Genomic DNA, 26,414 nt, shown 5'->3' on the forward strand with positions numbered 1-26,414 from the left:
CAACCTTTGGAAGGTGGCAGGGGCATTCTTTAAACCAAAGGGCATAACAGTAAACTGATAATGCCCATCAGGTGTGGAGAATGCTGTTTTCTCTTTTGCTCCAGGTGCCATTTTTATTTGCCAGTACCCTGCTGTCAAGTCAAAGGTACTTAAGAATTTGGCAGCACCTAATTTATCTATGAGCTCATCAGCTCTTGGAATTGGATGAGCATCTGTCTTGGTGACAGAATTGAGCCCTCTGTAGTCCACACAAAACCTCATCTCTTTCTTTCCATCTTTGGTGTGAGGTTTGGGGACTAAGACCACTGGGCTAGCCCAGGGGCTGTCAGAGCGCTCAATTACTCCCAATTCCAGCATCTTGTGGACTTCCACCTTGATGCTTTCCTTAACATGGTCAGACTGTCTAAAGATTTTGTTTTTGACAGGCATGCTGTCTCCTGTGTCCACATCATGGGTACACAGGTGTGTCTGACCAGGGGTTAAGGAGAAGAGTTCAGGAAACTGTTGTAGGACTCTCCTACAATCAGCTTGCTGTTGGTCAGAGAGGGTGTCTGAGTAGATCACTCCATCTACTGTGCCATCTTTTGGGTCTGATGACAGAAGATCAGGGAGAGGTTCACTCTCTGCCTCCTGATCCTCATCTGTTACCATCAACAGATTCACATCAGCCCTGTCATGGAAGAGTTTAAGGCGGTTTACATGGATCACCCTCTTGGGGCTCCTGCTTGTGCCCAGGTCCACCAGGTAGGTGACCTGACTCTTCCTTTCTAGCACTGGGTAAGGGCCACTCCATTTGTCCTGGAGTGCCCTGGGAGCCACAGGCTCCAGAACCCAGACTTTCTGCCCTGGTTGGAACTCAACCAGTGCAGCCTTTTGGTCATACCAAAACTTCTGGAGCTGTTGGCTGGCCTCAAGGTTTTTGGTTGCCTTTTCCATGTACTCTGCCATTCTAGAGCGAAGGCCAAGTACATAGTCCACTATGTCCTGTTTAGGCTCATGGAGAGGTCTCTCCCAGCCTTCTTTAACAAGAGCAAGTGGTCCCCTTACAGGATGACCAAACAGAAGTTCAAAGGGTGAGAATCCTACTCCCTTCTGTGGTACCTCCCTGTAAGCGAAAAGCAGACATGGCAGGAGGACATCCCATCTCCTTTTGAGTTTTTCTGGGAGCCCCATGATCATGCCCTTTAATGTCTTGTTGAATCTCTCAACTAAGCCATTAGTTTGTGGATGGTAAGGTGTAGTGAATTTATAAGTCACTCCACACTCATTCCACATGTGTTTTAGGTATGCTGACATGAAGTTGGTACCTCTGTCAGACACCACCTCCTTAGGGAAACCCACTCTGGTAAAGATACCAATGAGGGCCTTGGCTACTGCAGGGGCAGTAGTCGACCTAAGGGGAATAGCTTCAGGATACCTGGTAGCATGATCCACTACTACCAGGATATACATATTTCCTGAGGCTGTGGGAGGTTCCAGTGGACCAACTATGTCCACACCCACTCTTTCAAAGGGGACCCCCACCACTGGAAGTGGAATGAGGGGGGCCTTTGGGTGCCCACCTGTCTTACCACTGGCTTGACAGGTGGGGCAGGAGAGGCAAAACTCCTTAACCATGTTGGACATATTGGGCCAGTAGAAGTGGTTGACTAACCTCTCCCACGTCTTGGTTTGCCCCAAATGTCCAGCAAGGGGAATGTCATGGGCCATTGTTAGGATGAACTCTCTGAACAGCTGAGGCACTACCACTCTCCTAGTGGCACCAGGTTTGGGGTCTCTGGCCTCAGTGTACAGGAGTCCATCTTCCCAATAGACCCTATGGGTTCCATTTTTCTTGCCCTTGGACTCTTCAGCAGCTTGCTGCCTAAGGCCTTCAAGAGAGGGACAGGTTTCTTGTCCCTTACACAGCTCCTCCCTTGAGGGTCCCCCTGGGCCTAAGAGCTCAACCTGATAAGGTTCAAGCTCCAAAGGCTCAGTTCCCTCAGAGGGCAGAACTTCTTCCTGAGAAGAGAGGTTCCCTTTCTTTTGCTGTGTTGCAGTTGGTTTCCCAACTGACTTTCCTGTTCTCTTGGTAGGCTGGGCCATTTTTCCAGACTCCAGCTCTACTTTTTCACCCTGTGCCTTGCATTGTGCTCTTGTTTTCACACACACCAGTTCAGGGATACCCAGCATTGCTGCATGGGTTTTTAGTTCTACCTCAGCCCATGCTGAGGACTCCAGGTCATTTCCAAGCAGACAGTCCACTGGGATATTTGAGGAGACCACCACCTGTTTCAGGCCATTGACCCCTCCCCATTCTAAAGTAACCATTGCCATGGGATGTACTTTTTTCTGATTGTCAGCGTTGGTGACTGTGTAAGTTTTTCCAGTCAGGTATTGGCCAGGGGAAACCAGTTTCTCTGTCACCATGGTGACACTGGCACCTGTATCCCTCAGGCCCTCTATTCTAGTCCCATTAATTAAGAGTTGCTGTCTGTATTTTTGCATGTTAGGCGGCCAGACAGCTAGTGTGGCTAAATCCACCCCACCCTCAGAAACTAGAGTAGCTTCAGTGTGGACCCTGATTTGCTCTGGGCACACTGTTGATCCCACTTGGAGACTAGCCATACCAGTGTTACCTGGATGGGAGTTTGGAGTGGAACCTTTCTTGGGACAGGCCTTGTCTCCAGTTTGGTGTCCATGCTGTTTACAGCTATGACACCAGGCCTTTTTGGGATCAAAGTTTTTACCCTTGTACCCATTGTTTTGTGAAGAGGCTCTGGGCCCACCCTCCTGTGCAGGTTTTTGGGGGCCTGTAGAAGACTCTTTACTATTTTTAGTTTTGGTTGTCTCATCACCCTTCCCCTGGGGAGTCTTTGTGACCCCTTTCTTTTGGTCACCCCCTGTTGAAGTCTTGGACACCCTTGTCTTGACCCAATGGTCCGCCTTCTTTCCCAATTCTTGGGGAGAAATTGGTCCTAGGTCTACCAGATGCTGATGCAGTTTATCATTGAAACAATTACTTAACAGGTGTTCTTTCACAAATAAATTGTACAGCCCATCATAATTACTTACACCACTGCCTTGAATCCAACCATCTAGTGTTTTCACTGAGTAGTCAACAAAGTCAACCCAGGTCTGGCTCGAGGATTTTTGAGCCCCCCTGAACCTAATCCTGTACTCCTCAGTGGAGAATCCAAAGCCCTCAATCAGGGTACCCTTCATGAGGTCATAAGATTCTGCATCTTTTCCAGAGAGTGTGAGGAGTCTATCCCTACACTTTCCAGTGAACATTTCCCAAAGGAGAGCACCCCAGTGAGACCTGTTCACTTTTCTGGTTACACAAGCCCTCTCAAAAGCTGTGAACCATTTGGTGATGTCATCACCATCTTCATATTTAGTTACAATCCCTTTAGGGATTTTCAACATGTCAGGAGAATCTCTGACCCTATTTATGTTGCTGCCACCATTGATGGGTCCTAGGCCCATCTCTTGTCTTTCCCTTTCTATGGCTAGGAGCTGTCTCTCTAAAGCCAATCTTTTGGCCATCCTGGCTAACAGGAGGTCATCTTCACTGAGAGCATCCTCAGTGATTTCAGAAATGTGGGACCCTCCTGTGAGGGACTCACTATTTCTGACTAACACAGTTGGAGACAGGACTTGAGGGGTCCTGTTCTCCCTATTTAGGACTGGAGGAGGGACATTGGCCTCCAAGTCACTAATTTCTTCCTCTGTGAGGTCATCATCAGAGGGGTTGGCTTTTTCAAACTCTGCCAACAGCTCCTGGAGCTGAATTTTGGTAGGTCTGGAGCCAATGGTTATTTTTTTGATATTACAGAGAGACCTTAGCTCCCTCATCTTAAGATGGAGGTAAGGTGTGGTGTCGAGTTCCACCACATTCATCTCTGTATCAGACATTATTTTGCTAAGAGTTGGAAGACTTTTTAAAGAATCTAAAACTGTTTCTAGAATCTAATTTCAAACTTTTAACAAACTTTTAAACTCTAAAAGACAATGCTAAACAGGGACTTAACACACAAGGCCCTAGCAGGACTTTTAAGAATTTAGAACAATTTCAAATTGCAAAAATGAATTTCTAATGACAATTTTGGAATTTGTCGTGTGATCAGGTATTGGCTGAGTAGTCCAGCAAATGCAAAGTCTTGTACCCCACCGCTGATCCACCAATGTAGGAAGTTGGCTCTGTATGTGCTATTTCAAAGTAAGGAATAGCATGCACAGAGTCCAAGGGTTCCCCTTAGAGGTAAAATAGTGGTAAAAATAGATAATACTAATGCTCTATTTTGTGGTAGTGTGGTCGAGCAGTAGGCTTATCCAAGGAGTAGTGTTAAGCATTTGTTGTACATACACATAGACAATAAATGAGGTACACACACTCAGAGACAAATCCAGCCAATAGGTTTTTGTATAGAAAAATATCTTTTCTTAGTTTATTTTAAGAACCACAGGTTCAAATTCTACATGTAATATCTCATTCGAAAGGTATTGCAGGTAAGTACTTTAGGAACTTTAAATCATAAAAATTGCATGTATACTTTTCAAGTTATTGACAAATAGCTGTTTTAAAAGTGGACACAGTGCAATTTTCACAGTTCCTAGGGGAGGTAAGTTTTTGTTAGTTTTACCAGGTAAGTAAGACACTTACAGGGTTCAGTTCTTGGTCCAAGGTAGCCCACCGTTGGGGGTTCAGAGCAACCCCAAAGTCACCACACCAGCAGCTCAGGGCCGGTCAGGTGCAGAGTTCAAAGTGGTGCCCAAAACACATAGGCTAGAATGGAGAGAAGGGGGTGCCCCGGTTCCGGTCTGCTTGCAGGTAAGTACCCGCGTCTTCGGAGGGCAGACCAGGGGGGTTTTGTAGGGCACCGGGGGGGACACAAGCCCACACAGAAATTTCACCCTCAGCAGCGCGGGGGCGGCCGGGTGCAGTGTAGAAACAGGCGTCGGGTTCACAATGTTAGTCTATGAGAGATCTCGGGATCTCTTCAGCGCTGCAGGCAGGCAAGGGGGGGATTCCTCGGGGAAACCTCCACTTGGGCAAGGGAGAGGGACTCCTGGGGGTCACTTCTCCAGTGAAAGTCCGGTCCTTCAGGTCCTGGGGTCTGCGGGTGCAGGGTCTCTCCCAGGCGTCGGGACTTTGGATTCAAAGAGTCGCGGTCAGGGGAAGCCTCGGGATTCCCTCTGCAGGCGGCGCTGTGGGGGCTCAGGGGGGACAGGTTTTGGTACTCACAGTATCAGAGTAGTCCTGGGGTCCCTCCTGAGGTGTTGGATCTCCACCAGCCGAGTCGGGGTCGCCGGGTGCAGTGTTGCAAGTCTCACGCTTCTTGCGGGGAGCTTGCAGGGTTCTTTCAAGGCTGCTGGAAACAAAGTTGCAGCCTTTCTTGGAGCAGGTCCGCTGTCCTCGGGAGTTTCTTGTCTTTTCGAAGCAGGGGCAGTCCCCAGAGGATGTCGAGGTCGCTGGTCCCTTTGGAAGGCGTCGCTGGAGCAGGATCTTTGGAAGGCAGGAGACAGGCCGGTGAGTTTCTGGAGCCAAGGCAGTAGTCGTCTTCTGGTCTTCCTCTGCAGGGGTTTTTCAGCTAGGCAGTCCTTCTTCTTGTAGTTGCAGGAATCTAATTTTCTAGGGTTCAGGGTAGCCCTTAAATACTAAATTTAAGGGCGTGTTTAGGTCTGGGGGGTTAGTAGCCAATGGCTACTAGCCCTGAGGATGGGTACACCCTCTTTGTGCCTCCTCCCAAGGGGAGGGGGTCACAATCCTAACCCTATTGGGGGAATCCTCCATCTGCAAGATGGAGGATTTCTAAAAGTTAGAGTCACTTCAGCTCAGGACACCTTAGGGGCTGTCCTGACTGGACAGTGACTCCTCCTTGTTGCTTTCTTTGTTCCCTCCAGCCTTGCCGCCAAAAGTGGGGGCCGTGGCCGGAGGGGGCGGGCAACTCCACTAAGCTGGAGTGCCCTGCTGGGCTGTGACAAAGGGGTGAGCCTTTGAGGCTCACCGCCAGGTGTCACAGCTCCTGCCTGGGGGAGGTGTTAGCATCTCCACCCAGTGCAGGCTTTGTTACTGGCCTCAGAGTGACAAAGGCACTCTCCCCATGGGGCCAGCAACATGTCTCTAGTGTGGCAGGCTGCTGGAACTAGTCAGCCTACACAGACAGTCGGTTAAGTTTCAGGGGGCACCTCTAAGGTGCCCTCTGGGGTGTATTTTGCAATAAAATGTACACTGGCATCAGTGTGCATTTATTGTGCTGAGAAGTTTGATACCAAACTTCCCAGTTTTCAGTGTAGCCATTATGGTGCTGTGGAGTTCGTGTTTGACAGACTCCCAGACCATATACGCTTATGGCTACCCTGCACTTACAATGTCTAAGGTTTTGTTTAGACACTGTAGAGGTACCATGCTCATGCACTGGTACCCTCACCTATGGTATAGTGCACCCTGCCTTAGGGCTGTAAGGCCTGCTAGAGGGGTGTCTTACCTATACTGCATAGGCAGTGAGAGGCTGGCATGGCACCCTGAGGGGAGTGCCATGTCGACTTACTCGTTTTGTCCTCACTAGCACACACAAGCTGGCAAGCAGTGTGTCTGTGCTGAGTGAGAGGTCTCCAGGGTGGCATAAGACATGCTGCAGCCCTTAGAGACCTTCCTTGGCATCAGGGCCCTTGGTACTAGAAGTACCAGTTACAAGGGACTTATCTGGATGCCAGGGTCTGCCAATTGTGGATACAAAAGTACAGGTTAGGGAAAGAACACTGGTGCTGGGGCCTGGTTAGCAGGCCTCAGCACACTTTCAATTGTAAACATAGCATCAGCAAAGGCAAAAAGTCAGGGGGCAACCATGCCAAGGAGGCATTCCTTACAGTGATTGTAATCAAATATTGGACCCCTTCTTATATCAATCTTCCTCTACTCACTTTTCACCTCATAAGGCACACAACGCATTCCAACATACTATTTCACACAATTCACTGTCTTATTCCGTGAAAATATTTAACCCCGATCTTCAGGAACATTCCTTTTATTCTCTCCCCCTCATCAATCTAAAACAAGAATCAACTACATTTTTTTATAAGCACAAACCTTCTTGAACAATGGACTCACTCTGAGATAGTTTCAATTTTGATTTCTAACCATGCCCCTGTTATGACTGATCTTGAAACCTTAAATACACATGGTCACAAATCAAGATGGTGGTTTAATAATTCCTTGATCTCAGATAAAGCCTCTCTTACAGCATTTTAATCTTTTGCCTTAACATTTTTTGAGCAGAATAACAATGGTAATTCTTCCTTTAATTTTGTATGGGCTGCATTTAAGGCTCATCCAGGGGGTTTAAAATTAATTATGTTGCATGTAAGAGAAAACTCAAAGAAAAAGAGACCATTCAAATATTAACTAATATCAAGCACTTAGAGCATGTATATTATACTTCAAAAACCAACAAGCCAGATTTAGAAGCGCTAATAGCGGCAAAGATACAGTTTAACAAACTATCAACTGAAAAAGCGTGCTGTATGCTTCTTAGAGTTCATGCTTGCTATCACAGTGGTAAAAACAAAGCAAGAGCTTCGCTCGCTAATCATATAAGAGGTAGAAAGGAAAAAAACAACAGAAAGACCATCACCAATTCCTATGATACCCAATTACTCTGTGATTATTACCAAACACTTTATACTCCTGATAGCAATCCTTCGGGAGCTCTCATTTATTCATACTTCGCTGATCTTAAACCTCGTAAATCCATTAACTCTGATACCTCTTTCCTGGAAACTGAATTCACTATAGAAGAACTTCAAATGCCAATTACATTTTTACCAAAAGGCAAAGCACCTGGTCCAGACGGCTTTACTGTTAAGTTCTATCTTCAGTTTTCTCTGATTTTATTTCCTAAACACTTCAAATGTATTAATTATCTTCTTCTCATAAATTCATCCAATTGTTCCTTCACAGAAGCAATGATTTGTATCATTCCAAAAAAGATTGTGACTTGACTTTATCTAAGAACTATCGCCACATTTCTTTGAATAATACAGATTGCAAACTTTTTGCTAAAGCCCTAGCAGTTCGAATAATTGGTCTTATACCTACTTTGGTTTCCTATGAAGAATCTAGCTTTATCAAAAACAGACATTTTACAGATAATTCATGTATTTTTTTAAATCAGTAAAGCAAATAAACGTACCTCCTCTCTAGCAGCACTTATCCTGGATGCAGAAAAGGCATTTGATAGAGTTAATTGGCAGTTCCTTATGAAAGCTATAGAGTGGCATGGTTTTGGACCCAGAACTCTCAAACTTATTTGAATATTATATTCTTCACCTCACTCTTTGGTATTAGTAAATTGCATCCAATTATTTTTTTACCAGCTCAAACAAGGTACCGAACAAGGACACCCCCATCTCCCTCATTATTTATATTGGCGTTAGAACCCTTCTTCCATCAACTAAAGAATTCTGAAATCTTACATGGATTTCGAATTAAGGATACTCATATAAAATATACTGCATATGCCGATGACATTCTTCTTTTCATTTCACAGCGCATTCTCTCCGTACTGTCCTTCTTTAAAGAATTGAGACCAGATTCTGAGGTATAGGATTACAAGCCTAATTTGCATGAATCTGAAGTTCTACCTCTTCATAAACACTGCTCAAAATAACCTTTTAATGCAGCAGGACTATCCTGGAACCCTGTTAGGATTAAATGTTTGGGGATTTTCTACACAAACAATCTTAAAGATAAGGTGAAAATAAATCTTGATAGTACAATTAGTAGAATTACTCATCTTACCCAAGGGTGGTCATCTCTCTTTTTGTCATGGTGGGGATGCCTTGCTACAATTAAATTGATGATCATCCCCATTATCAATTTTTCTCTTCAGATGTTACCACTTAAGATTCCTAGGAAATATTTCATTTCCCTGGGTAAAATGTTATCTAAATTCTTATGGAATGGGAAAAGATAATGCACATTGTTGAACAGACTTAAACTTACTAAATCAGCTGGAGGTGTTACCTTTTCTGACTTCTATCTTTATCACAAAGCCTTTGGAGTAACCAAATACAACCCTTTATTTTTCATTCTACCTTCATTGAACCTAAATTATGGGTTGAATTTTAAACCTCCATTATCCTTCCTTTTTCCCTCACAAACAAATTATCTACATATCCCAACCCCCTAAGTTTTGGCTATCATAACTCATCTCACACTCCTGTTCTTTGATCAAACCGTTTCTTATCTCTAATACATCTCCACTTCAGCAGTTCCATTTGGTTCAGTAAAATGCATCTTGTCAAGGGAAGACCTCTTTTATGGAAGAGATGGATTGATAAAGGTCTACTTTCTGTTTTTCGGCTCATTCCTTTCTCGGTTCTTTCCCAATTCCATAACTTACCATCTTCATTTTCTTAAACAATACAATACATTACATGATCTTCTTTTAGTGGTTCTCACTTCCTTTTCCAACTCTTCTACTAGTACTGATGTTCAGCAAACACCTACCTATTCACCACACAAACCTCATTCAGCCTCCCTCATATAGAAAACACTTACCGCAACCATCCAAGATAGACCAAAATCTAAACAAGAAACATTATGGGAAATTGATTTACAATTTAGGTGGCCTCTTTCTATATGGGATAAAATGTGTGCAAAAATACATTCTAAAGGTGGTTCAGACAGTTTAACGCAAACACTATACTAGTTTTACAATAGATTATTTTTTACACCTGCACATATGTTCAAACTCAGATTTATAAGGCAAGATGCATGCTAGAGCTGTAACTCTCATCTTGGCACATATGTTCATTTGTTCTTCCAATGTCCAGTAGTCTCTGATTTCTGGCTGCAAGTTTAGGGCAAAATTACTACCATCACTGGTTTTTCTGCACCCACAGAAAATCTCAATATTAAACTATGGTGGAACCTAGTGTGTCATAACCACATACCCGACAGATATAATTTACAAACTTTTCCAATTTTGGTTAAAAGAGAGATGTTGTGGTCTCCTCTCACTACTTATCTTTCTAATGTTGCCAATGTTTGTACTACTTGACATTTCATGCGCATCTTCCATATTTAATGGTTTTGCTTTAAGTTCAATGACATATATTAATATAATAATTCTTTTTATGATGCATTGTATTTGGTATATATTACTTATGAAGGTATTCTTCTTAATTCTTTTCCCTCTTTTCTTTCTTTAGTCTTTTCTATCCTTTTATTTTTTGCCTCCTTGATCTTCCAATCACCATTGATTTATTACTTAAGGCTCAGATTTACATTTTACTGTTCATAGTGTTTTTACATCAGTAGAAAAAAAACTATTTTATGAAATGACAATGTTATTGTATTCCTTGTAAGAGAATCCTAAACTTCCTGTAAAAGTTGTTAAGTCCTCTTATACATATATTAATGTTTGATGCCCAGTGTTTTTTAAAATTGCGATATCTGTCATATATTGACCAAAAATGATCCCATGCGTTATTCCACTTTTTTGTCTGATTCTAAATCTGGCTCTGCCTCAAGCATTTTAAATGTTAGCTCCCCTCTTCCCCGAAATGTGGGTCTAGTTGAACCCCTGTGTCAAGTACATTTAAATATTGGGTCACTGTGATGTGTAAGGGTGGAACCTAAGTTACGCTGTTCCACCCATCAGGCAAGGCCTAGGGACATACAGGGGCCGCCCAGGGCATACCTCCTTATATACGTGTGCGTCGCACGTGGGTGTGTCATTCAAGGATGGAAGTGTTACATTTCCTTCAACTCCTGCTGCACAGCCTGTGCGTACAGTGCCTCGCTGGGTCCTTCTAACTGCTGGACAGGAGTTTGTGCCGGACATGCTGCTGGTTAAGGCATTTTAAAAATAGCTCGGCAGTTAGAGACAGCTGTTACTACTTCACCTTGGACTAATGTATGAATTGTGCATGTTTTTTTCCCTGGTGGTCAGCAAGTAATGTACACAGAGCCCATTTAAGATGGACAGTGACTCCCCAGCAGGTACCTTTACCTGGGAAAGAGAGGACCCAGACTGCTCATTGACCCATTGACTTCTGGGTGTTTCAAACCTTGAAAGGTACATAGAGGCCGGCATGGAGGTGGAGAGAGTTGTGCAAATACACATGATCCAGGGGAAGCACTCACCTTCAGGGCTGCACACTGTTCCTCTTTCTTGTGCTTGGATTCCACAGCACTTCCCATTTCTCTCTTTAAAGAACACAACCAGACATGGAGCTTTACCTGCAGAGAACATGAGTAATAAGTGTAGATCTAAAGGTGAGGATTTTCATACAAAGAAATCCTTAAATATAGACACTGCTCACTCAAACGTCTATATAGAACATCACAGGTATGCAGAATGCCATCATTGGCTTCACTCACGCCCTACTTCAGCAAGATGGACTACGGGAACACCCTCTATGCCGGGATCACCAAACAACTCACCAGAAGATTACAAACCATCAGAATACGGCAGCCAGTCTCATCCTCAACCTGCCACACAGAACGTACATCACTCCACAGCTCAGCGAGCACCAGTGGCTCCCGATACACAAACATGCTAATTTCAGACTCCTCATACACATATTCAAGGCACTACACAACTTGAGCACCACCTACCTGAAAAGTGGCATCTCCTTCTACTAACCACCCAACCAACTTCACACTGCAGGACTCCTACTGGCATACATCCCACGCAGACATGCACGCACAGAAACAGATACGGAAGTTGAGATTTTTTTTACATCACGCGTATAGTGTGGAATGACCTCCCACTCCATATCCAGTGGCGCAACTTCAGGGGGCGTGCGTAGGGTGGAATACCACCCCCTCCCTGCCTAATATATTTACTGTCAGTTGGGTAACATGCCCCAGGTGGCTGACTGGGCCTGGTACCTGCAGGGGACTGTTCAACCTCCCAGAGTATGACATTGTGAAAAGGCTCAGGATAGGGTGCAGGTGTGGTCTGAAATCGGGGCTGTGCATGGACCGGCCCTTGCCACATTGACACTGAATAATTGACATCAGCCAACAATGGTCAGAGTTAAAGACAAAACGTATGTGCCTGGTGGGGTTTCCTCTACCCCTCAATGAAATAGCTTTCTTCAAACATTAAAAACCCAAGCTAATAAGTCATTGGATGAGTCACTGACCCTGCTCTGTTCTTACAGCATCCCTCCCTGGACTAACCTTCAGTTGGGGCTTCAGCATCCCCAAGTACATCCCGAGCACCCTGCTGCTTTCAAGCTTTGGGGTGCAAGGCCGGCTGCTGGTGCTTGAGGATCATAGTGGTGGCTGCTGCTCTGCTCCCACTAAAACTCTATCCGCCATTTGTTTCGTGTTAAAGATATCTTTTGTGTCAGTGTGTATGCATGTGAGTGTGCACAATGTGTGCTTTTGCATGGGAGCCTGTATATGCACATGAGCAGGTGGGTGAGTGTGCATGCATGAAAGCGTGTGTGTGCAGGTGAGTGCGCACTTGAGGCTGAGATTGTGTGTGCATTAGAATATAGTCATGAGTGTGTGTGCACAAGTGTGTGTGGACATGATATTGTGTATGTCTGCACATGAGTGTGGATGCGCTTATGAGCTTGTGTGTGTGTGCCTATGAGTATGTGTATGTAGAAATCTGTGTTTAAATCTGAGCTGTTTCACTCAACCTTTCAAGCTTCTGAGGTTGATACAATGAGTACCACGGAGTTGTGGTAAATGTGCACTTTTGCAAATATATGTTATTTGTGTGCAAAGAATGGGTGCATGTGATTGTGCGCATGAGTGTATGCACATGCGCATGTGAGCACATTATTTTGTATATGTGTGTATAGGCATGTGCACCTGTGTGTGCGCAGAAGACTGTGTTCACACCTCAGCAGCTTCAATCAGCCTTTCATCCTTCTAAGATTGATACCCATTTTACTATTAAGTTGGGTAACAATAAACATCTTTTATAAGTACCAAGATACCAGATGGAGCCAATGTGCGCTTTTCCAAATGCACATTATGTGGGTGTGTGCGCAGAGCCTGTGTCTGTGATTGTCAGTGCAAACGTGAATGTGTGTGCACATGTGTGTGTAAGTGCTGGTGTCTGTCACAATAGCTGGTGCAACACCCAGAAGTTAAAAACTGAGTGCATTAGATAAACAGTTGTTTTGTAAGTCATGAATGACTATGTTATGTGGATGGCTTTCCCAAGTAGGGTGCCAGGTGCATTAGCATCTGCATGTCTGTGTGTATGTGAACCATAGCATGGGACAATCTATGGGGCAGTGCATAGCAAGATACTTTTGGCAAAGCTCCTTGTGAGTCATTGAGGCATGAAATGGGGTCCTTCCCAAGAGGACTGCGTGTGTGACTGCAGTGACTGAAGAATCTGCAATATGAGGCACCAAGTGAAGATTCCAGGGACCCCTGTCCATTGTACCTCACATGCTGGAGACTGCAGATGCTGCCCCAGAAAAGAAAAGTGATGGATGTGATGAACTCGAGATTATTTACTCTGTCTGGAGAGTTTACTCTCCTGCATGAGCAAAATAAACTTTGATTACTATTTTGAGTTTCACGCATGCAAGATATTCACCAAAATACGGCAGATGTCACATCCCCCTATTTAGATGCATGCAAATGCATATTTAGAGTATTTACATTTCTATATATCCTAAATAGGGTGGACAAGACATCTACCAATTGTTTGTGGATGTTTCCTATCCACAAACTATAAATAACCCCATTGTTTTCCCACTTCCAAATAGTTAACTATACTGAGCCAGTCTCTTTATCTGCTCGAACATTCTGGGCATCATACCTGGGTGTTGAGATCTTCCCCAGGGAGGGCTCGAGGATGTCTGGAGACACACAGGATCATGTAAAGACTTCGGATGTGTAGAGCGTACGACACTAGGGACTCCCTGCAAGTCATGAACAAGACATTTCTGATTTCTTTCTTGTGAGTCCACGTTCTCCTGCCTAGAAAACCAGTGAACCTATCGAGAAGGCTACCATAAACCCAAACAAAATCATTGTTCGTCCATGATCACAGGTTCCCAAAGTATCAGGCTGCGAAGTATCACCAGGATACCCATCAGTACTACCTGGCCAACTGTGACTGGTAGTCTCCAAGAAGAATAAAATATTTTTTGCAAAACCAAACAATTTCAAAATATGAATTGGTGGATATCTCAGTACTGCTAACAGCTACTTTCATGCAACTGACGGTAATTTCCAACTGGTATGCACACTGCCTCAGTGCCTCAGTGTATACAACACCCTAACACTCTGCCAACCAATGCAACAACAATATGGGTGCATATTCATCAAGAGTATAGGGCTCTGAGGTGCTCTTCAGCCATCTCTGAGAAGACAGCCAGGCTGTCCTGATCTCTGGGTTATGTTGGTATTTTATGCAGATTTGAAGAACACACTATCCGGGGAGGATGTCCTGCTGCTGAGTAGGTGTCAGTCTAGCCACACCCAGGGCCTGGAGGGGCTACTCACAAAGTCAAGTCGTCAGCTTCTTGTGGACTTTCAGAAGTGAGGGGTAGGCTCCTATGTGTATACTATTCCAGTGGGGCCCTATGCAAACTCCCCGGCCTCCCATCCAAATGGTATCTTGGAGGTGAACTTCCACTGAGTCCAGGAGCGAGGAGAGATCACTGTCCAGCCAGCACATACCTCTATAGTGGATATGTAGAAGAGCTGACCAGCTCAATACTTATTTTATTCAGGGGATGGTGATGGCAGGATGTGGGCATCAGACAAAAGACCCCAAGGAGCACATATTCAAGTTTGCCTATGTACACATCTGGTGAGCCCATAAATGCCAAGCACAGTTTTTTGACCTATGACGTTGCATTGGCCATTTTCAAACTATGATCAGTTTTAACTGGTTCTGTGCCGAGGACGTAGTGGTTACGTCCTTCGGCACAGTGCTGCTGTGCCGAGGACGTAACCATTACATCCTCGACACACAGCCCAGAGGGAGCGCTCTCGCTCCCTCTGTGTGCTTCCCCCCACCCCCCCCAAAGGCAGGTATGGAAGGGGAAGCCCTTCACCTTCCACCCCCGACCCCCCCTGTGACATCAGCGTGCAAGCATGCGCTGTTTGTCACAGAGCCTCCCCCATCGCGCTGGAAGCTCAGCTTCCAGTGAGATCGGAAGAGAAATGCTTTACATTTCTCTTCCGATCACGTGGGGGAGGCCGAGAGAGGCTTCAAAGGGAAGAAAATGGATTTCCTTCCCTTTGAAGTCTCTCTCTGCGTTTTGGCAGCCGGATTGAAAGCAATCCGGCTGTCAAAACGCCCACTAGACACCAGGGATGTCTTTTACAAAACAAAATTGTCATAAGGGAGCGACCCCTTGGGCAAGGGTCGCTCCCAGGGGGGGGGCATTTTTTTTAAGGCATTTTTTTTTAGGCCTATTTTTAGGCCGATCTGCCTCTAGGCCGAACCTCTAGGCACCAGGGCAAATTTTTTGTTTTTGTTTTTTGTTTTGTTTTAGGTGTGGGGATCGACCCCGTAGGCAAGGGTCGCTCCCATACGGGTCAAATTATATTTAGACCATTTCTGCCCCCCTTGGGGGCATATTGGCCTATTTGTATGAGGCCAATCTGCCCCCAAGGGGGGCAGAAACCACTAGACACCAGGGAGTTTTTTTTCATTTTTCACGTAAGGGGAGCGACCCCTTAGGCAAGGGTTGTTCCCCGGGGGGACAAATTTATTTTAGGCCATTTCTGTCCCCCATGGGGGCAGATCAGCCTATTTTAATTAGGCCGATCTGCCCCCAAGGGGGGCAGAAACCTCTAGGCGCCAGGGCGATTTTTTTTTGGTGTTGTTGTTTTTTTAGAGATGGGGAGCGACCCCTTAGGCAAGGGTCGCTCCCCTGGAGGGGCAAATTGTATTTATGCCATTTCTGCCTGCTTTGGGGGCAGATCGGCCGATTTTAGGTCAATCTGCCCCCACTAGGCACCAGGGATCTTTTTTTTGCGCCGTCACGCAAGGGGAGCGACCTTGTAGGCAAGGGTTGCTCCCTGGGGGGTTTGGGGGGGCAAATTTATTTTAGACCATTCCTGCCCCCCCTGGGGGCAGATCGGCCTATTGTTATTAGGCCGATCTTCCCCCAGTAGTAGGGGCAGAAACCTCTAGGAGCCAGGGCAATTATTTTTGTTTTTTTGTTTTTTTAGAGATGGGGAGCGACCCCTTAGGCAGGGGTCGCTCCCCTGGAGGGGCAAATTGTATTTAGGCCATTTCTGCCCGCTTTGGGGGCAGATTGGCAGATTTTAGGCAGGGATCTTTTTTTTGCGCCGTCACGCAAGGGGAGCGACCCCGCAGGCAATGGTCGCTCCGCGGGGGGGGTGAGGGGGACAAATTTATTTTAGGCCATTTCATGCCTCCCTGGTGGCAGATCGGCCTATTGTTATTAGGCGATCTGCCCCCAGGGGGCAAATTGTATTTAGATCATTTCTGCCCCCCTTGGGGGCAAATCGGGGGATTTTAGGTGAATCTGCCCCAAGGGGGTCATAAACCACTAGGCACATCTTTTTTTTTTTGCGCCGTCACGCAAGGGGAGCGACCCCGTAGGCAAGGGTCGCTCCCCGGGGGGGATAGGGGGCAAATTTATTTTAGGCCATTTCTGCCCCCCCCTGGGCCGGCTGAGCTAGAGGCCAAAATCCACAGGTAGGCACTTTGCAAAAAACACCTCTGTTTTCAGTAAAAAAATGTGATGTGTCCACGTTGTGTTTTGGGCCATTTCTTTTTGCGGGCGCTAGGCCTACCTGCAGAAGTGAGGTACCATTTTTATCGGGAGACTTGGGGGAACGCTGGGTGGAAGGAAATTTGTGGCTCCTCTCAGATTCCAGAACTTTCTGTCACCGAAATGTGAGGAAAATGTGTTTTTTTAGCCACATTTTGAGGTTTGCAAAGGATTCTGGGTAACAGAACCTGATCAGAGCCCCACAAGTCACCCCATCATGGATTCCCCTAGGTCTCTAGTTTTAAAAAATGCACAGGTTTGGTAGGTTTCCCCAAGTGCCGGCTGAGCTAGGGGCCAAAATCTACAGGTAGGCACTTGGCACAAAAACACCTCTGTTTTCTGTCAAAAAATGGGATGTGTCCACATTGTGTTTTGGGGGATTTCCTTTCATGGGCGCTAGCCCTACCTGCACAAGTGAGGTACCAATTTTATCGGGAGACTTGGGGGAACGCTGGGTGGAAGGAAATTTGTGGCTCCTCTCAGATTCTTGAACTTTCTGTCACCAAAATGTGAGGAAAATGTGTTTTTTTAGCCACATTTTGAGGTTTGCAAAGGATTGTGGGTAACAAAACCTGGCCAGACCCCCACAAGTCACCCAATCTTGGATTCCCCTAGGTCTCTAGTTTTCAAAAATGCACAGGTTTGGTAGGTTTCCCTAGGTGCCGGTTGAGCTAGGGGGCAAAATGTACAGGTAGGCACTTTGTAAAAAACACCCCTGTTTTCTATAAAAAAAAAGGGATGTGTCCAAGTTGTGTTTTGGGCCATTTCCTTTCGCGGGCGCTAGGCCTACCCGCACAAGTGAGGTACCATTTTTATCGGGAGACTTGGGGGAATGCTGGGTGGAAGGACATTTGTGGCTCTTCTCAGATTGCAGAACTTTCTGTCACCGAAATGTGAGGAAAATTAGTTTTTTTAGCCAAATTTTGAGGTTTGCAAAGGAGTCTGGGTAACAGAACCTGGTCAGAGCCCCACAAGTCACCCAATCTTGGATTCCCCTAGGTCTCTAGTTTTCAAAAATGCACAGGTTTGGTAGGTTTCCCTAGGCGCCGGCTGAGCTAGGGGCCAAAATCTATAGGTAGGCACTTGGGAAAAAAACCTCTGTTTTCTGTAAAAAAAATGGTGATGTGTCCACGTTGTGCTTTGGGCCATTTTCTTTTGTGGGCGCTAGGCCTACCCACACAAGTGAGGTACCATTTTTATTGGGAGACTTGGGGGAACGCTGGATGGAAGGAAATTGGTGGCTCCTCTCAGATTCCAGAACTTTCTGTCACCGAAATGTGAGGAAAATTTGTTTTTTTAGCCAAATTTTGAGGTTTGCAAAGGAGTCTGGGTAACAGAACCTGGTCAGAGCCCCACAAGTCACCCCATCTTGGATTCCCCTAGGTCTCTAGTTTTCAAAAATGCACAGGTTTGGTAGGTTTCCCTAGGCGCCGGCTTAGCTAGGGGCCAAAATCTACAGGTAGGCAGTTTGCAAAAAACACCTCTGTTTTCTTTCAAAAAATGTGTTGTGTCCACGTTGCGTTTTGGGGCATTTCCTGTCGCGGGCGCTAGGCCTACCCACACAAGTGAGGTATCATTTTTATCGGAAGACTTGGGGGAATGCTGGGTGCAAGGAAATTTGTGGCTCCTCTCTGATTCCAGAAATTTCTGTCACCAAAATGTGCGGAAAATGAGTTTTGTTAGCTACATTTTGAGGTTTGCAAAGGATTCTGGGTAACAGAACCTGGTCAGAGCCTCACAAGTCACCCCATCTTGGATTCCCCTCGGTCTCTAGTTTTCAAAAATGCACAGGTTTGGTAGGTTTCCCTAGGTGCCGGCTGAGCTAGGGGCCAAAATCTACAGGTCAATCTACTTGGCAAAAAACACCTCTGTTTTCTGTCAAAAAATGGGATGTGTCCACATTGTGTTTTAGGGCATTTCCTGTCGCGGGCGCTAGGCCTACCCACACAAGTGAGGTATCATTTTTATTGGAAGACTTGGGGGAACATAGAATAGCAAAACAAGTGTTATTGCCCCTTGTCTTTCTCTACATTTTTTCCTTCCAAATATAAGAGAGTGTGTAAAAAAGACGTCTATTTGAGAAATGCCCTGTAATTCCCGTGCTAGTATGGGCACCCCGGAATTCAGAGATGTGCAAATAACCACTGCTCCTCAACACCTTATCTTGTGCCCATTTTGGAAATACAAAGGTTGTCTTGCTAGCTATTTTATACTCTTTATATTTCAGCAAATTAATTGCTGTATGCCCGGTATAGAATGAAAACCCACTGCAGGGTGCAGGTCATTTATTGGCTCTGGGTACCTAGAGTTCTTGATGAACCTACAAGCCCTATCTATCCCCACAACCAGAAGAGTACAGCAGACGTAACGGTATATTGCTTTCGAAAATCTGACATTGCAGGAAAAAGTTACAGAGTAAAACGTAGAGAAAAAAATTATGTTTTTTTCACCTCAATTTCAATATTTTTCTTTTTCAGTTGTTATTTTCTGTAGGAAACCCTTGTAGGATCTACACAAATTACCCCTTGCTGAATTCAGAATTTTGTCTACTTTTCAGAAATGTTGAGGTTTCTGGGATCCAGCGTTGGTTTCATGCCCATTTCTGTCACTGACTGAAAGGAGGCTGAAAGCTAAAAAAATCGTAAAAATGGGATATGTCCCAGTAAAATGCCAAAATTGTGTTGAAAAATTGGGTTTTCTGATTCAAGTCTGCCTGTTCCTGAAAGCTGGGAAGCTGGTGATTTTAGCACCGCAAACCCTTTGTTGATGCCATTTTCAGCGAAAAAACCACAAGCCTTCTTCTGCAGCCCCTTTTTCAATTTTTTTTGAAAAAAACGAAATTTTCACTGTATTTTGGCTAATTTCTTGGCCTCCTTCTGGGGAACCCACAAAGTCTGGGTACCGCTAGAATCCCGAGGATGATGGAAAAAAAGGACGCAAATTTGGCGTGGGTAGCTTATGTGAACAAAAAGTTAGGAGGGCGTAAGCGCGAACTGCCCCAAATAGCCAAAAAAAGGCTCGGCACAGGAGGGGGAAAAGGCCTGGCAGCGAAGGGGTTAAAGAAGACAGCCTAAAAGGAAAACTTCAACCACTCATGCCAAGCATGCAACATATTATTGAAGTGGAAAAATGCTCTGCGTGTGCACCTACATGCTAGTGCAGTGTGCCACTTTGTAAAGCAGCCCCGTGGTACATGCTTTGGCTTATTCACTTGTCAATTACTGATTTATGATTCAACTGGTCTTTTCAGTATTTTCTTAGGCACAAATTTGTTTTGCCAGCTCATGGTTGTATGTATTTATTAATGCTACCAGGAGTGCTCCTAACCTTTCCAAATGCCAGACAAATTCCACTAACTCAGCACCAATGCAATCCATGACCCAGGCCAACCCGTGTTTCTTCTTAGTTGGGTACACTACCTCGCTTGTTAGAAAGTCTCAGTCTTACACCCCTAAATAGTTTTGACTAAGCTACACCCCTGTCCTCATCAGAGCCTCGCCCTCCCTTCTTGAATTGCAGAAGAAGCGGAAGAGCTGTCATTCTAATAACCAACATGCCATAGGCAGGGCCATGCACACACATCTGCTCAGTGCCAGGATACTCTCACGGATAATAGTGAGTCCTCCCCGATCACTGGTCCTCTTGGTGGAGAATGCTGGTAGCTTGGCAGTGGCATAATTAAACCTTAGCCCCCACCTTGCAAGGTACTACATGGAGCCCCCCCCCCCTTATGCAACTATCTGCAACCCGATGTGTTCAAGTTTCTCACCACAAACCCCAGTATCAGAAGTTTCAGTGATGCAATTAGCTTAAAAATTATAACCACCCCTGGCTGTCATGGTGATAGCAGGTCATCCCAAAATGTGATTTACGAAATGAGGGTAGAAGGGCTCTGTTTGTGCTTGGCTTCTTAAAACCTAAATCAACACAGCCCTTAGGAGAAGCATCTACATTGAGTTACTTTGAGAGAGATACACTTAGAGAAATGAGATCCATTGAAAAGTACTTTAGGCTGTGCAAGAAAGGTTATTTTTCTGCATCAGGAAACCTTGCATGTGCCTTTTTGAAAATCGTGAGGCTGAATCACTTGAGGCGCAAAAGACAAATATTGCTAAGCAAGCACCGTGTTCTCAGTACTGCCCATTTAGGAGTCGTGATTAGGCCTGGGAAGTGATCACGTAGTTCTGCTCTGCGGAATTCCGTGGAGCACCCTAAAAAAATCACAAGATTCTGCAGAATTAGGGAGCGGGCCGAACCACTTGATGCGCCGTTTTGACGTTTAGGAGCTCATAACACAGTCTTGTGCTGGAAGCTGGGCGCGAATGGCAGCACGTAGTTAGCATGCACACAGCCATTTTGTTTTATTTTGTTCTGTACATGATGCTGGACCCTTTTTTGAATTCTCCCTTAACCTTTTCAACTCCCCCCCATCTGATTCACCCACCCGTCATTTTCCTTTAATGTATCAGTGTGTGTCTTTGTGCATGTGTATTTCACGTTTTTGCCTTTTTTTGTGACTTTTTGGTATTTTTGTGTTTTTCCCTTTTCTTCTTTAGTATTTCCTTTCATCCTTCCTTCTCCTATTTCTTCCCATTTTTTTCTACCCCCCAGGGACATGGCTGCGCAGGGCGAGAGAGGGAGTGGAGGTGCCAGTGTGGCTGCTACCTTCACACATTTTCAAAGCAGAAGTGGCAGCAGTTGTTTTTTATGTGCAACACCACCTCCCCTCCACGCTGCCAGCAGGTCTGGGAGTGGCTATGCCCCACGGGAGCGTTGACTGATGTGGTGGAGGGTTTGCCAGTGTGTGATTTGGTCCAGCGCACCCAGCAGAAGTTAACTCACACCTGGGGGGACATCAAGGTCTGTGAGCAGGACCTGCTTGACCTGCTGGACGTCAAGGTGTCAGATTTCGGGGAGTAATTATTTATTTGTTGTAATCTACAATGCTGTTCTTTCAAAAAGCATGCGGCTCACACTCAGAGGCAAGTTAAGTGTATGTAATGACAAATATTATATGATCCAGTTTGAGCAAGCCAGGTGCTGGGCGCCAACTAATTATACTCGTCGGCGCTCGCTTTGGGTGATTATTCAAGAAGCCATGCAGACCCTCTGTCCTGACACTAAGATGGTGGTGGTAAGAGTAAGTAATATCATTGAGTTAGCGTTCTGTGCCTTTCTTTATGTAGCTCATACAGTCCCAAATGCAATATCCCAGGGATGTGTCATATGCATCTATGTATTGAAAAGGGAGACTGAGTTGGCCTACCCAAGGTGGTTGAGAAGCAAAGATCATTGGTTGCAATGCATTAGAAGTTCCAATTGTAGTTTAGGAAATCTGGAATAGGGTTTAGGTTTTGGAAATTAAGAATAGGTCAACTCAATACTAGTAATCTGACTTAGAAAAGTACAATGTTACTATGTTTGCCTTTCAAAATATTTTTGGGGGAGAATAACTGCACCACTCATCTATTTTTTACCTTCTTTATTTCTTACCCCAGCACTTAAGGGCAAGAAGAGGGCTTTGGAGGTAGGTCAGTGCGGCAGCTGGATGATCTTCTGGCCCCAGTATGCCCTCCTGTTATACTATTATTGTTTCCATAACTTTTACCTCTCCCCATTTAGAATATGTTTTTCATTTTTTGCTGTGCCCTTCTCCTTTTTTTCACTCATCTTTGTACTATCTAAGGTTTGTTAAATTATGGTTATCCCTGCATTAGCCTAGTTATTTCTATATTTCATGTTTCTGTAGCTGGCTTCCTCCTGTCTGGACTAATCTGTAGCTTTATTCTGCTTTGTTATCAAGCCTTCCCTCTCCCCTTACATGTTGTTGACTGGTACTGTAAGACTAAGAGAACAGATGTTAGGACAGGTACTCGACCGTGAAGATTGCAGGCCCATGTGAGCTTTTCTACAAGTTTGTTGAGAAGGCTTTCTTTTTCTTGCTCATGCTAAAACAGTAAACCAAAAGTGTGGCCATGGTGGCCCCCCCATGTTGTGTTGTATGTATTATCATTCATTTACACAGTAGTATACCATACCAGCAGTTTCAATAACAGTGCAGCATGGCTGGAAAGTAGTATGAGGACGGTCCCATTGCATTTGCCAACCAAGACCTCACCATAAGTCCTTGATTGACCAGTTATTCTACACCTTCATTGCACTTTAGTGACTTAGCTTTGCCCCTCTATTATGATTTTCTTTGCAGTTGGCTTGACTTGACTACCTGGCATTTCTACCATAGTTAAACAACAAAATTCCTAAAGTGAATGATAGAAGACGATAGAAGTGTATTGATCTATTGCGGTTGTATTTTGTAGAAATTGTTCATAAAAAATAATAAAGGGAGGTGTATCTGGCATCTAAAATGTGTAATGTATTTTCCAGCCGCACCGACCACCATTTCTGGGGCCATCGGCAGCACCAATGCGCCCGACGTGGCAGCGGTTTAAGGGGGAGAACCAGCGACAACAGGGCAGGCGTTAGTAAGTTACAGTGCTTGCTTTTTTATAATTACTAGTATACTCACTGCAAGGGCATTATGAACCTTCCCCGCTTCAACAGCTACAGCAGGGGCTGAGTGCGTAATGGCCTCTTCTATCTGCAACTCAGCAGGCAAAAGCTCATAATGAAAGCTACAAATGATGGGTTGATTGAAAAGGGAAGGAAGGTTAGATGGTAAAAAGAAAGGATGAGTGAAATGATGTGTGGGTGGGTGAAAGGATGCATAGCTGAGTGATAGAAGATGCATGGGTGGGTGAAAGGATGGATGGAAGGGTATATGGGTGAAAAGGTGCCTGAGTGGGTGAAGGCCGGTTGGGTAAGAGGATGCTCGAGTGGGTTAGAAGAAGGGTGGATGGGTAACGATGTGTGGGTAAATGGATGGATGGGTGAAAGGATGGTTGAAAGGGTGGACAGCTGAATGGATGGATGGATAGATGGATGGATGGGTAGATATTTGAATGGATTGATTGGAATGGTAAAAGAATGGATGGGAGAATGTAAAGTTTAAAAGATATGTATCAAAGGCTGAATAGAACAATGAAAGTTTGAATGACTCATTGCTTTGATAAAGAAGTAAGGGATCTTTTCTGGAGAGAGAAGTGTTCACCTACTTCGCTTGCTTTGCTTGGCTATCAAAGCTCTGGTTAAAAGTGTGGAGTATTTTTATTTTCTGACTACACTCTTAACTCACTATGAGGCATATTTATAAAAGGTGGCGCTGCACTAGATGCAGACTTTTCTTGCGCTCCTTAGCGACCCCCTAACGCCACCATGTGCGCACCGTATTTAATATACGGTGCACCATGGCGGTAGTTAGGGTGACTAGTGTCATTTTTTACGCTAGTTCAGCGCTTTGCGGGATTAGCATAAAAAACTAAGATGTTAATCCTGCAGAGCACCCAGAGGCACATTAAAATCAATGGGAGCCTCTTTTAAATGCCAAACACTTAGCAGGCTTTAAACAATGCTGATAAGAATGGCGCAATTAGACAGTACAATAGTGTTGTCTGTGCAATGTGCATCTGCTTCAGTTAATCCAGCAATTACACAGTTTTCAATGAATTGCAAACTGAAAACAAGGTGTGTTTCCCTTCACTCCCAGTGCCCCGTCTTTCCCAGACTTCCTAAAAAATTGAAAAATCCATTAGCACATGCTACATTTTTCTGGACAAGTGATCCATATACTTCATGGCTTCCCTAAGGGATTCATGCCTGAACACATTTTTACTTTTAAACATTCATCAACTACAGTGAGGAATGTGTGGGTAAAAAAACATCAGGGTATCAAAAAATAGGACCTCCATACTTACTCTTCATACCCTCTCTTCAGCTCACTTCTGGACCTGCGGAAGGCCTCTCAGAATAGTTCCTGCTCATCTGACCTGCGGTGCACTCTGACAGACTGCTGTTGTACCTGGAAGCACTGCTTTGCTGCCTGGAGCCTGCCTTGAACCCTCATAGACTAGCTCTGCTGTTCAGCTCTGCATCTTTGCCTTCACCCAGGATGGCTGAAGTGACTCAAAGAGTCAGTTTGCTGGCCTCCTGTTCAGAGCCACAGGGACATTAAAGACTTCCAGCATCTTGAACCCACACCTAGACCCAGCCTGAGTGAGTCCTAAGCACCCAAGAGGTGTCCCACCAGTTCTGGACCCTTGGTTGTGGTGCTAAAGTTGACCAGATGGCCAATTTCCAAAACTGTCCTTGGCTACAATCCTCTGCTTATTCAAGCTGGAGTTTTTTTTACTTCCATTTCGGCGACTAAGTCCAAATGTAGAAATCTTCACTGCGGCTTCGACCAAAGGCCATCTGATGTCGAAGCTCTCTCCTCAGACATCTCCTGTGCCTTGCCCTGCTGAACTTTACCTTTTCAGGCCTTTTTCTTCAAGAATGTTTCTAAGTCCGAAGGCAAGCACAGATTGAGCCCAATCCACTTCTTGTATCTGAACTGCGCTCCAGCCTTAACTTTGACCTGGTCTTGCATAACTAGATGTCCATGGTTGGTGCATTGATCTTTTAGATGCTAGATTTCACTTGAACGTTTAAAAAATCATCATTCCAGTCCTACTGATTGGAGTTTTGTCATTGTAGTATCAAATAATTTATTAGAATTTATTATAAATTACTTTATTTTTTCTAAAAATGATTATCTAAGTTGGTTTAGGATTTTTCTTGTATGGTGTTTTCACTTTATTACTGTTTGTGTGATGCATAAATACTTTACACATTGCTTCTAAGTTAAGCCTGACTGCTTTTTGTGCCAGGCTACCCAGGGCTAAGGACAGGTTCATTTAGGGACTTTTTGTAGTTCACCCTGCGAGGGATTGTGGCTGTTGCTTGATCAGGACTCACACCCCAGTCAATCAACAACCCATTTTCTCATAGAATGCTTCTGATTGCTGTCCTCTTCCAGGTGGTGCTGGCAGACCTCTGATTGTTCTGGCCCTTTACCAAGTAGTTTTTTCTGGAACATGCTGCCCACATGCTCACAGATGACAACTTTCGTGGTGTGGCTGGCATCAGGAACTATCTTTGGCGCCCAAAGCCTCTAGGGATGACCTCTAATCTTTACAAGACACTCCCAGGGCACCTCACGGTCACCTAGCCTTCAGGACTAGTCCTGACCCAGTGACACCCTTGGCAGTTTTGCAGTCCCACAGCCCACTTGCTGGGCACCCGCGTCAGCAGCAACAGCCAATCCCAGCTTCAGTCAAGACTACCCCAAGGTTATACAACTCCACGGGCCTAGCATCTCTGTCTGGGATATAACACGTTACACTGCCTGACGTGGCAGTACCCCAATTCCCCAAAAGCTCTTGCTTCATGAGTCTCTGTCAGAGGAACCCTACGCATGGGTCAATTAAAGTAGTCACTTCCATGATCCGCCCCTCCCCCAGGGTTGGCGCTTCCATCCCTCACCCACAGGCCGGGTGTCTTGGCACCGCAGACAGTCAAAAATTCCTCCTTCAGATTGGACTCCAGGTGATGATCTGTCTCCAGCTGGGAACTGTCCTCCCTTGGCTTCTTCGTAGTCCCTGAAGAAGTACACCCTGCTTAGCAGAAGAGACAACAACAACAAACAACTAGAGATCTTGTGCTCACATTTTTATACAGCTTTCAGTTACGGAGGTTGTGTATTCCAGGTCTACCACTTCAACGAGTTGGGTGAGTTACCCTTCCATCTA

General features: G+C 45.1%; 1 protein-coding gene across 1 annotated transcript in view; it reads right to left on the minus strand.

The window, feature by feature from the left end:
* LOC138282991 (E3 ubiquitin-protein ligase TRIM39-like) overlaps nucleotides 1-26,414 on the minus strand; it is a 218,001-nt gene that overhangs the window by 188,886 nt on the left and 2,701 nt on the right. Inside the window, exon 2 of the mRNA XM_069221084.1 lies at nucleotides 11,135-11,230. Coding sequence (XP_069077185.1) covers nucleotides 11,135-11,230 — 96 coding nt within the window. The remainder of the gene's footprint in view (nucleotides 1-11,134; nucleotides 11,231-26,414) is intronic.

The sequence above is a fragment of the Pleurodeles waltl genome, chromosome 2_2 (assembly GCF_031143425.1).
Source record: "Pleurodeles waltl isolate 20211129_DDA chromosome 2_2, aPleWal1.hap1.20221129, whole genome shotgun sequence".
NCBI classification, from domain to species: Eukaryota; Metazoa; Chordata; class Amphibia; order Caudata; family Salamandridae; genus Pleurodeles; species Pleurodeles waltl.